The following is a 12535-nucleotide window of genomic DNA, read 5'->3' as shown; positions in this document are numbered from 1 at the left end:
CCACAAATGTTAACATTGTGAAAAATGAAAAACAGTATTATTATAAAAATAGGTTTGATCTTGGAGATCCTCAGGGCTCTGTGGACTATACCGTGAGAATTGATCTAATATATATGTATGAAAAAACTGTAAACAGTCCTATATGAGTTTAAGCAGTTCTTTAAATAATTATTCTTGCATTAATGTTTAAATTTCTCTTTTTTTTAACAAATGGCAACTTGAACTTAGCAAAAGTGTGAATGTTACTAAAGGATATGTATATTTTGGTATTAGTTAACTATTACTGTGTAAAATGAAATCTCAGAATTTAGTGACTTAAAACAATAATAACTTATAATTCAGTGGACCAGCAATTTGGGCTGCCTCAACTGGGCAGTTCTTGTGCAGGCCTTATCTGGAGTCGTCATGTGACTGCAGTCATGTGGTGACTTTATCATAGCGGGATGTAGCTGTTTGGACCATCTGTCTGTTGGGCTACATTGCCGCAGGCTAGTCTGGGCTTCTTGAAATCCCGCCTGGATTCCAAAAGAGGCAAGAAAGTGGGCAAATTCTAATCCTTCATTTTTCAAGCATTTTTCAAGTCTCTGCTCGCATCATGTTTGCTAATAGCCCATTCACCAAAGCAAACCACATGGCAGAGCCTGGAACCACTGTGAAAGGTGTGTCCTTCTAAGTCAGTACAATTCATATCCCTAAAATATAGATAAGGAAATCAAGAAATGAAAAATAACAATTAAAAAAATAAATTTTGAAGAGTGGCATCACTTTACATCTTTGCAGATTACTTTTAAATCTGGCTTAATAGAAGACACTTAGATACTTACCTGTTTTTGCATTCAATCTGTTTTGCTTTGTTGTTCTGATCAAAGCATATGAAGAAAATGTAGCCTCACATAGATATGTGGTTAGAAAAGTAATTTAATACTTTAAAGGAGAAGTATTTTAATGCCCTTTTCAGATAATTGAGCACGTTCTCTGATAATCCACTAAAATTTCTGCAGTGGAAGGGGGTATGTGCATGGGTCAACAGAATAGCTTGGAGGTTTTTCAGACATGCCACAATGCGGACTTAGTAGAGCTGTGAGGTATTTGCTTTCTGGAATAATCACACTAATAAATACAAATAAATACTCTTCCCAATAGCCAACTAGTCTTGGAAAAACAGAGTAAGCTTGTTTTTAGCTCCTTCTCATTAGTCTGCCCACTGTTATGAAATCCCTTCTGATTCTCCTTTGACTGCCAGCTCCTAAAATTTCTTTTCCATATTCCCTTTGGTCCTCCATGACATCTTTAGTATCTATCGAGCAAATGCAGTTAGAGCAGCAACTTAATTTTTTTTTTTTAAGTTTTTATTTAAATCCCAGTTAACATAGTGTAATATTAGTTTCAGGTGTACAATATAGATTCAGCACTTCTATACATCACCTGGTGCTCATCAAAACAAATGTACTCCTTAATCCCCATCACCTGTTTCATCCACCCTCCTGCCAACCTTCCTTCTGCTAGCCAGCAGTTTGTTCTCATCAGTTCTGCTAACCATCAGTTTGTTTTCTAAGAGTCTGTTTCTTGGTTTGCTTCTCTTTCTCCCCTTTGCTTGTTTGTTTTGTTTCTTAAATTCCACATATGAGTGAAATCATATGGTATTTGTTTTTCTCTGACTGACATTTCATTTAGCATAATACTCTCTAGCTCCATTCATGTTCAAATGGCAAGATTTCATTCTTTTTTATGGCTGAGTAATATTTCAGTGTGTGTGTGTGTGTATACACACACACACATATATATACACACATACACCACATCTTCATCCATCCATCGATGGACACTTGGGCTGTTTCTATAATTTGGCTATTGTAGATAATGCTGCTATAAACATCGGGTGCATGTATTCCCCCCTTTTAAAAAATTTTTAAGATTTTATTTATTCATTTGACAGAGGGAGAGACAGTGAAAGAGGGAACACAAGCAGGGGGAGTGGGAGAGTGAGAAGCAGGCTCCCCGCTGAGCAGGGAGCCCGATGCGGGGCTCGATCACAGGAACCTGGGACCATGACCTGAGCCAAAGGCAGACACTTAATGACTGAGCCACCAAGGCGCCCCTATTCCCCCCCCTTTTAAAAGATATTTTATTTTTAAGTAATCTCCACACACAATGTGATCTCACAACCCTGAGATCAAGAGTTGTATGCTTCACTGACTGAGCCAGCCAGCCCCATTTTTGAATTAGTATTTTTGTATTCTTTGGCTAAATAGTGTGATTCTGGATCATAAGGTAGTTCTATTTTTAAGATTTATTTATTTATCTGAGAGAGAGAGAGAACACGTGAGCAGGGGGAGGGGGAGAGGGAACGAATTTCAAGCAGACTCCCTGCTGATTGTGGAACCTGGTGCAGGGCTCAATCTCAGGACCCTGAGATCATGACCTGAGCCAAAACCAAGAGTCAGATGCTTAATCGGCTGAGGCACCCAGGTGCCCCTTATTTTTAATTTTTTGAGAAACCTCCATATTGTTTTCCAGAGTGGCTGCACTAGTTTGCATTCCCACCAACATTGCAAGAGCATTCATTTGCCTTTTTCTACATCCTCACCAACACCTGTTGTTTATGTTGTTGATTTTAGCCACACTGAAAGGTGTGAGGTGATAGGCCATTGTTGTAGTTTTGACTTACATTTCCGATGATGAGTGATGTTGAGCATCTTTTCATGTGTCTGTTGGCCATCTGTATGTCTTCTTTGGAAAAATGTCTATACATGTCTTCTGCCGATTTTTAATTGGATTATTCATCTTTTGGGTGTTGAGTAGGATAAGTTCTTTATATATTTTGGATACTAACCCTTTATCAGATATATCATTTGCAAATAAATATATTCTCCCATTCCATAGGTTGCCTTTTAGTTTTGTTGATTGTCTCCTTCACTGTGCAGAAGCTTTTGATTTTGATGTAGTTCCAATGATTTACTATTTTGTTTCCCTTGCCTCAGGAGACATACCTAGAAAGAAGTTGCTATGTCAAAAAAGTTACTGCCTGTGTTCTTTTCTAGGATTTTATGGTTTCAGGTCTCACATTTAGGTCTTTAATCCATTATTGAATTTATTTTTGTTTATGCTATAAGAAAATGGTCCAGTTTTATTCTTTTGTATATTGCTGTCCAGATTTCCCAACACCATTTGTTGAAGAGACATTCTTTTTCCCATTGGATATTCTTTCCAGCTTTCTTGAAGATTAATTGACTATATAATTGTGGATTCAATTCTGGGTTTTCTATTCTGTTCTATTGATCTATGTATCTATTTCTGTGCCAGTACAATACTGTTTCGATTACTACAGCTTTGTAATATAACTTGAAGTCCAGAATCATGACTAAGACTTCTAGTATTATGTTGAATAAAAGTGATGAGAGTCAACATCCCTGTCTTGTTCCTGACCATAGAGGAAAAGCTCTCAGTTTTTCCCCATTTAGGATGATGTTAGCTGTGGGTTTTTCATATATGGCCTTTATTATGTTGAGGTATATTCCCTCAAAACTTACTTTGTTGAGGGTTTTTATCGTGAATGGATGTTGTACTTTGTCAAATGCTTTTTCTGCATCTATTGAAATGATCATATGGTTCTTATCCTTTCTCTTAGTGATGTGATGTAACATGTTGATTGATTTACGAATATTGAACCAGCCTTGCAACCCAGGAATAAATCCTCCTTGATTGTGGTTAATGATTTTTTTAATGTATTGTTGGATTTGATTTGCTAGAATTTATTGAGAACTTTTGCATCTATGTTCATCAGGGATGTTGGCCTGTAGTTCTTTTTTTTAGTGGTGCCTTTATCTGGTTTTGGTATCAGGGTAATGCTGACCTCATAGAATGAATTCGGAAGTTTTCCTTCCTTCTCTTATTTTTTGGAATAATTTGAGAAGAACAGGTATTAACTCTTCTTCTTTTATTTATTTATTTATTTATTTATTTATTTATTTGACAGAGAGATAGAGAGCACAAGTAGAGTGGCAGGCAGAGGTAGAGGGAGAAGCAGGATCCCTGCTGAGCGGGGAGCCCGATGTGGGGCTCGATCCCAGGACCCTGGAATCATGACCTGAGCCAAAAGCAGACGCTTAACCGAGTGAGCCACCCAGGCGCCGCCGCCCCCCCCCTTTTTTTAAGTATGCTCCACACCCGGCATGGAGCCCAGCATTCAAGATGTCAGCCTCTTGAACTCACAACCCTGAGATTAAGACCTGAGCTGAGATGAAGAGTCATATGCTTAACCGACTGAGCCACCCAGGCGCCCCTAACTCTTAAAATGTTTGGTAGAATTCACCTTTGAAGCCATTTCATCTAGTCCTGGACTTTAGTTTGTTGGAAGTTTTTTGATTACTGATTCAATTTCTTTGCAGGTTATTGGTCTGTTCAAGTTTTCTATTTCTTCCTGCTTCAGTTTAGGTAGTTTATATGTTTCTAGGAATTTATCCATTCCTTCTAGCTTGTCCAGTTTGTTGGCATATAGTTTTTCATAAATAATCTCTTATATTTCTGTGTTGTTGGTTATTTCTCCTTTGTCATTTGTGATTTTGTTTATTTGGGTCCTTTCTCTTTTCTTTTTGATAAATCTGGCTAGAGGTTTATCCGTTTTATTAATTGTTGTCAAAGATCCAGCTCCTGGTTTCATTGATCTATTGTGTGTTGTTTTTTTTTTTTAGTTTCTGTATCATTTATTTCTGTTCTTACCTTTATTTCCTTCCTTCTGATGCCTCTAGGCTTCCCCTGTTGTTCTTTCTCTAGCTGCTTTAGCTGTAAGGTTAGGTTGTTGAGCAGCAGCTTCATTCTAGCAACTATCAGTACTGAGCCTCAGAACATTGAGGGTGCAGGTATGTGAGCAGTGCAGTAGCAGGGCCAGGCAAGTGGGTATGTGTCCCTTGAGGGGGGGGAGTGGGTGGTGCAGATGCCTGTGTTCAACCATTGGGGGTCATCATTTCTCCATGTGTGGGAGGGCTTTGCATGTCTTCTCAGCCATGATCCTAATAGGATAGGATACACTACTGCTTGTGGGAGAACAGATGCCAACATGAAGAAAGTCTCTGATTTTACCAACACAAAAATTATTTTAAATTTGGGTGCAGTATAAAGTAAAATATATGGTTTTGAGTGTTCAAAAAGTATATAATTTTCCTTATATCTTAGTATAATAATTGCTAGTATTTACTGAATACTTACTATCATTGAATAGTGTGCTATTACAGTAAGAACTCTATATTATACTAGAGTATAATATAGAGCACTTAGGATATTCCTTTAAGAGTCAGGGGCTATTCTTTTTTTTTTTAAGGATTTTATTCATTTATTAGAGAGAGATCACAAGCAGGGGGGAGGGGTAAAGGGAGAAGCAAACTCCCTGTTGAGCAGGGAGCCCGATGCAGGACTACATCCCAGGACCCTGGGATCATGACCAGAGCCGAAGGCGGATGCTCACCCGACTGAGCCACCCAGGCACCTGAGAGTCAGGTGCTATTCTATGGGCTTTGTGTTTTTAATTCTTTTCACTCATTTAATCTTCATACCAACCCTCTGAAGTAGATACTGTTATTGTCTCCATTTTGCAGATGAAGCAACTGGGACACAGGTTGTAAAGTAACTTCCTCAAGATCAAACAACTAATAAGTGTAGAACCAGGATTTGAACCTAGACATAAGGGCTCCAGAATGTGATGGATCTGACAGGTCAAATCAGTCAAATCTAGGGCCTGCATCCTATGTAGCTGTGGCCTTTGGGATGAGGGTTGCTTGTCTTGTCTCTAGTAAGAGGTGACATTGTGGTTCGGTGAACAAACTCTGGGCTAGTAATGAAAAATGCCAGTCTTGGGCACATTGCAGGAACTTTTCCAAGTCTTCATTTTCTTACCTCCAATATGAGTATTCTGCTGTCAGCCTCTTATGTATGTTTGGGTTATGTTTGCCATTTATAAAGTGCCTTTATGTGTTATATCGTTCATCTGTCTTGCCTGCCTTACAGTACTGCTTCGGGGATCAAATGAGTAATATACAGGAGAACTATAAGCAATGATTGTTGCTTTTCAAAGTATTTGCTTTTCTCCCCTCAGTTTTCTGTTTCTTCAAGAGTGAATTATAAAAAATAATTCAGATTTAGTTGGATATTTAATGTATAGGTGCTATTCTATAACTCTATGCATGATCTCCTTCTATCATTTTCACACATAGCTCTAGTACCCAAGTATTGTATCAAATAGAAGTTATATTCAGTTCTATTTTCTGCCCTACTGAACAGGAAATGTAGTAGGCACGGATAATCCAAAATAATTGGTTAGCTTTTGGTATTCATTTTTGTACTTAATTTAACTCGAGTATGTGTGGCTGAGAATTCAGAGTACAGATCTTCCTTGACTTAAGGGGTTACATCCCAATAAACCCATCGTAAATTGAAAATATTGTAAGTCGAAAATGCATTTAATGCATCTAACCTGCTGAACGGCATAGCTTAGCCTCGCCTCCCTTAAACATGCTTGGAGCACTTACATTAGGTACAGTTGGGCAAACTCATCCAACACAAAACCTATTTTATAGTAAAGTGTTGAGTATCTCATGTAACTTATTGATTACTGAAAGTGAAAAACGGAATGATCGTATGGGTACAGAATGGTTCTAAGTGTGTTGGCTCTTTAGTCTCATGATCACGTGGCTGACAGGGAGCGGCAGCTTGTTGCTCTGCCCAGCATCACAAAAGAGTATTATACTGTATATCATTAGCCAGGAAAAAGATCAAAATTCAAAATTTGTAGTATGGTTTTTACTGAATGTGTATCGCTTTTGCAGCATGGTAAAGTTGAAAAATTTTAAGTTGAGCCGTTGTAAGTCTGGGACCATCTATACTTAAAGTATTGAGTCTCTTTGGAAAACCCAGCTTGAGATAAGCCATATGGTTCAGACTTTGGTGTCTTGTCCACCCCACTCTTTATTCTCTCCAGTTCAGGAGTCCAGCAAAGAAGCTAGCACCTTCTTCCTACGCTTCCCTCCTTTCCCACACACACCTTGTGGTAAAGGCACAAAGCAGGAGGCTAGGGGGAGAGAGAAAGGGTTTTTTTGTTTGTTTTTAGGAGAGTAACTTTTTTTTTTGAGATGGAGAGAGAGAGTAAGAGAGAGCAGATCAGGGGGAAGGGCAGAGGGAGAGGGAGAGTGAGAATCTTAAGTAGGCTCTACAAGTGTGAAGCCTGACACGGGGCTCAATCTCAGGACCCTGAGATCATGACCTGAGCCGAAATCAGGAGTCGGACACTTAACTGACTGAGCCACCCAAGCAGCCCTGTTTTTAGGAGAGTAACATTAAGATTATGGAGGGAACCCCAGAAATCTTCTCACTTGAGCAGTAGTCACTCAATTGGTGTCAAAGAAGTTGCCCAACTAGTGGTAAAGTGTCTGAGCTTCTAAGGCTGGGACTTTCCTGAAGGGGGAATTTACAATAGGGGGAACTGCTAAGGTCAAAGCAACACAGTGAAAACTTATCTTAGCATTTTGGACTTTTATATAGTACCATTAGTGTAAGTCTCTGTGGTCTCCACATTCTCCATAACCCATGAGGTTGTGCTTACACCAGCCAGTGATGCAGGTCGTTGTTTCTAGTGTTCCTCTGTGTTCATGATGGCAGCATGACTTTCTCTTGAATCCATTACTATAAGTGGTGTCCAGAACAAGGGAAGATTCATGATATCGCTCTGTTTTGTGGCGGGCAAACCTCTCCTGGTATATTATGTTTGGTTCTGAACACATCACGCTGAGGGCCAGTGACAACCTAAAGTGTGCGATCTAAAGAAAGGGTCAGAATGGTAAGGGGCAGTAATCATTGAAATGGTGGTTAAAGGAACTGGAAAAGAGAAAACTTGGAGAGGACAGGTTGTCTATAATAGGGATATTCAAATTTCTGAAAAGCTCTTATCCCAAAGAGGAAGTAAAATTATGATTGTTAGTAAAAATAGTAAACCATTTTTTGAGGGTCTACTCTGTTTAGATGTTGTACTAGGCTCTCCACATATGTTACATGTATTGCAAGGCAGGCTCTATTTCTATTTTACAGATGATGGAACTGAGGCTCCGAGAGGTATAATAACCTACTCAAGGTCATATAGTTATTTAGTGATTTCACAACTCAAACCATGGTCTCCCTAATTCCAAAGCCTAGATTGTACTGACACTGAATGGAGATCATAGGCAGACAGACCTTAGGGGGCAGGTGGGAGAAGCTAGCCATCCCAGTTGTTCTGTTCCTGGGAAAGGAGGACTTAGGGCAGAAAGTGAAAGACCACTGATTGGGGTTGTTGTGAAGAGAATTCATACATGGCAAAGATGAGTTTAAAATTACATTCCTTATGAATCTCTTCCACTGAAGTCTTCTGAGCTCCTGTTCCAGGTCCAGGCTAGGCCCCTTCGGCCTTTTGGTTCTCACTGATTCGGATTTGGTTCTCAGAACCTATTTTTGGCCCCTCATGCATGGGTCCGAATACTTGGATGATTTCTCTCCTGAAGCAAAATAAATCTTGTATAGAGACTATCTCACTTTTTAAAACTGCTTTGTCAGTACCCTCAGCATCGTGAGGACTCCTTGGATTGGTGCTAAACCCTAATGTAGCTTGAGGTGCGCTGCATTACAAGTCTGAGCCACTCTTTTGCCAGCCTGTTGTAGAGCCACTGATGTTAGTGCCTAGTGACTGTTCCTTGATGAAGATGCCATGCAGATCCCACTGTAGGCAATGGGAAGGAGGACAGAGTGCCTTGGCTACATAATTTTAACAATCAGGTGGTGATGGGATGTGAAGGGCTAGGCAAGAGCTCCTCTTCGTGAACTGCTTATTGTCACCTGCTGACATCTTTAAAACTTACGGAGAATGTTTATTCTCACTTAAGAATTTGATGAACTCATGTTGTTTTTACACATTGGTATTGATTTTACAAAGTAATTATGCTAACTTTAAGATTGGAAAACAATGAATATATTTGTAATTTTTTGTTAATAAAGTTTATAATATTTTTTTGTAGCTTATTCACCTCGATGAAGATTGTGTAACAGAACTTTCTGTACATCATAGAAATAACAGGCAAACAATGGAGGATTTAATTTCATCGGTAAGAAATACAATGTGAATTTGAGACTAATATCTCTTGTTTTATTTTTCTTTATGGATACAATAAATGTACTGGTAAAGTACATTAAAAATAGTATAGCATTTGTCAGACCTAGGATTTTATCATGGGTGTAAATATTATAATTATGTATGATTTTCACTCAATTTTTTTCTCATGTCTGCTGGATATCCTCTTAAAAATGACATTGATTAAAGAAAATTATAGTGGGGAAAAAATGAAGAAACAGAAGAAACTAGTCCACAGAGAATTGATAGAGTTCTGATTTTACTCCTTGAAATTCTCTAACATAGAACTATGATTCTGTTTGTAGGAATAGGTAAACACAAAGCACTTTTCTTCTTACCTAAAAGCAATCCTGTGGCATCACATCACCCGTAAGCTTATGAAACAAATACAGATATCATTATCATGATTTCTGTGTTGGATCATTTTAGCTCTTTCAGATGCTTAATCTCTAGATTTTTTTGTAGGGATGGAGGCACTCACAGCTGACCCTGAGTATAATCTAACCTGATAGGGATTACGCCTAACTTTGCTCCTGATTCAGTACTGTGTCTTTCATCATCTATGATTTGTGTTTTTTTCTCTTTTCTAATTTGCAAGGTAAAGGCCTTAAGCAAAATTTTTTTACTAAACAAAGCTTTGCTAAGCCACAATTCTTTTCAGTGAGGAGGTATTAAGGATTTTTTTGAATGACATAATAACCAAGGTTCTAGAATGTGTCTGGAAAACAGAATGATAATTTAGTTTTTCATGGATAATGCCTTTATTTTATTTTATTTTTTTAAAGATTTTATTTATTTGAGAGAGAGAGAGAGAGCATGAGTGGGGGGGGGAGGGGCAGAGGGAGAAAGAGAAGTAGACTCCCCACTGAGCAAGGAGCCCAATGCAGGGCTCCATCCCAGGACCCTGAGATCATAACCCAAGCCAAACGCAGATGCTTAACTGACTAAGCCACCCAGATGCCCCGGATAATGCCTTTAAAGAAATGGCAAGAATTGGGAATTGTTGCAAGGTCTTTTATAATGAAAATCTGAAGTTTCCATTGAAGTAACTTAAAAAAAAAAAGAATGACTTTTTCTTTAGGACGATCTTTAATAGACGACTATATTTCAGATACATAAGATTTCTTTTAAAATTTTTACAAGTTTTCAAACACCTACAAAAGTAGAATAGTTTAGGGCGCCTCGGTGGCTCAGTTAGTTAAGCAACTGCCTTCGGCTCAGGTCATAAATAAAATCTTAAAAAAAAAAAGAAAGAAAGAATTATCCAGGCCAGAGATGAGTAGTGTTGAGGTTGAGAAATCTTGGTTTAGGAAGTCCCAGAGAATTCACGTTGGTCCTAGGTACTCTCCAGTTTATTTATTATTTTTAAATTAAATTAATTAATTAAGATTTTATTTATTTTTTGACAGAGACAGCGAGAGGGGGAACACAAGCAGAGGGAGAGGGGAAGGGAGAAGCAGGCTTCCCGCAGAGCAGGGAGCCCGATGCGGGGCTCAATCCCAGGACCCTGGGATCATGACCTGAGCCGAAGGCAGACGCTTAACGACTGAGCCACCCAGGCGCCCCTATTATTTTTTTTTAAATTAATATATAATCTATTATTTGTAAATTAGTTTGTTATGGTAAAACAGCTAGCGTGATTTCTTTTTTTTATTAACATAATGTATTATTTGTAAATTACTTTGTTTATGGTAAAATAGCTAGTGTGATTTCTTTTTTTTAATTAACACATAATGTATTATTTGTAAATTACTTTGTTTATGATAAAATAGCTAGTGTGATTTTTATTAACATATAATGTATTATTTGTAAATTACTTGGTACTTTCCAGTTTAAATAGCCTCAGGGGACCCAGATTTGAGGTCATCTATGGTCTGTCACTTTTTCTGGCACTTTGGGAGCTTTGCCTTTATTTTGGGGGCTGGTTAGACTGGACAGGGAGAAATCAGTTTAGTGAGATCTATGCTGGTATGGTGCTGCTGATCTTTGTGCAGAGAGAGAAGCAATATTATTCTCAAATGTTTGACTCCTAGAACTCCCACTTTTATATCATATACATGACCACTCTTTTTTTTTTTTTTTTAAGATCTTATTTATTTATCTGAGACAGACAAAGAGAGCTAGAACAAGTGGGGTTAGGGGCAGAGGGAGAGGGAGAAGCAGACTCCCACTGAGTGTGGAGGCTGACTCAGAGCCAGACCCAGGGCTAGATCCCAGGACCCTGAGATCATGACCTGAGCCAAAGTCAGACACTTAACCGACTGAGCCACCCACGCGACCCTAAACATGAACTCTCTAAACTGCTTTCTATATGCAGAAGTTAGAGTTTCATATGTGTTATGATTTCAAGATATCTCACCGTAGCCCTCTTGAGACTCCCAGTAGTGGTGCTAGAGCTTCCTTCCACCTGATTGCTTTCCTTACTTTCCTCCTATTTTTCCAGCTGTGAGTGGCTGTGAATTGTGGGAGCAGCCAGTCCTCTGGTAGGAGGACTTCACTGAGGGTTACATGTGCATATGAGAACCTATTCGGATCAGTCCCCTCCTCCACCCCTGCAGTACAAATCCCCCTGTATTCTGGTGGCAGAAGTTTAAAGATTGAGGGCCTCACGTGCTCGCTTCGGCAGCACATATACTAAAGATTGAGGGCCTCACAACCAAGGTCAGGGGAAGGATAGTGAGCCATTCCTCAATTTCTTAAACGCTCTGTACCAGTAACTGCCTGCCCTCAGCCCAGGTGCCTGGGCAGTTCTTTAACATGTAGCCTGCGTGAGCAATAACTGGGGATTAAATTTTTTTTAGAAATGGAGTCTTCTTTATGATAGGTAAACCTATTGCTTTACTTTCAGACATTTGACTTTCAAAACAGGGAGCTGCTTAAAAGATGAGGGGGCGCCTGGGTGGCTTAGTCGGTTGAGCGACTGCCTTCGGCTCAGGTCATGATCCCAGGGTCCTGGGATCGAGTCCCACGTCGGGCTCCCTGCTCTGCGGGGAGCCTGCTTCTCCCTCTCCCACTCCCCCTGCTTGTGTTCCCTCTCTCTCTGTGTCTCTCTCTGTCAAATAAATAAATAAAATCTTTAAAAAAAAAAAAAAAAGATGAGGGAGACATGGGTTGTGTTAGACTTGGGATTGACGTCACCTGAAAGCGTAACTAATGTGCCGATTCATCTGTTATTGAACACACAACTCCCCCATGTATCTAATTGTAATAAGTAGTGTGAAGTGGCTATGGCAAAAAAGTTATTAAAAGGATGTCTTTTTGTTTAGGGATGAAGAGGGCTTAGAGTTTATAAAACTCCTATGCAGGTTTAGAGGACTCCATCTAAAACTGTCCAGGTATTGCTTACATTGCCTGGATTGTGCCATACTGTTGTTGATAAACAAGTGGCAA

At 39.2% G+C, this 12535-nt stretch overlaps 1 protein-coding gene across 1 annotated transcript in view; it reads left to right on the top strand.

The window, feature by feature from the left end:
- Positions 1 to 12535, top strand: part of MELK (maternal embryonic leucine zipper kinase) — an 87134-nt gene that overhangs the window by 47775 nt on the left and 26824 nt on the right. Inside the window, exon 11 of the mRNA XM_035016299.1 lies at positions 9033 to 9119. Coding sequence (XP_034872190.1) covers positions 9033 to 9119 — 87 coding nt within the window. The remainder of the gene's footprint in view (positions 1 to 9032; positions 9120 to 12535) is intronic.

The sequence above is a fragment of the Mirounga leonina genome, unplaced genomic scaffold, assembly GCF_011800145.1.
Source record: "Mirounga leonina isolate KUSES-001 unplaced genomic scaffold, KU_Mleo_1.0 Mir_170, whole genome shotgun sequence".
Classification (NCBI taxonomy): domain Eukaryota; kingdom Metazoa; phylum Chordata; class Mammalia; order Carnivora; family Phocidae; genus Mirounga; species Mirounga leonina.
The sequence above is the reverse complement of the archived record's forward strand: the minus strand, read 5'-3'. Positions and strand labels throughout refer to the sequence as shown.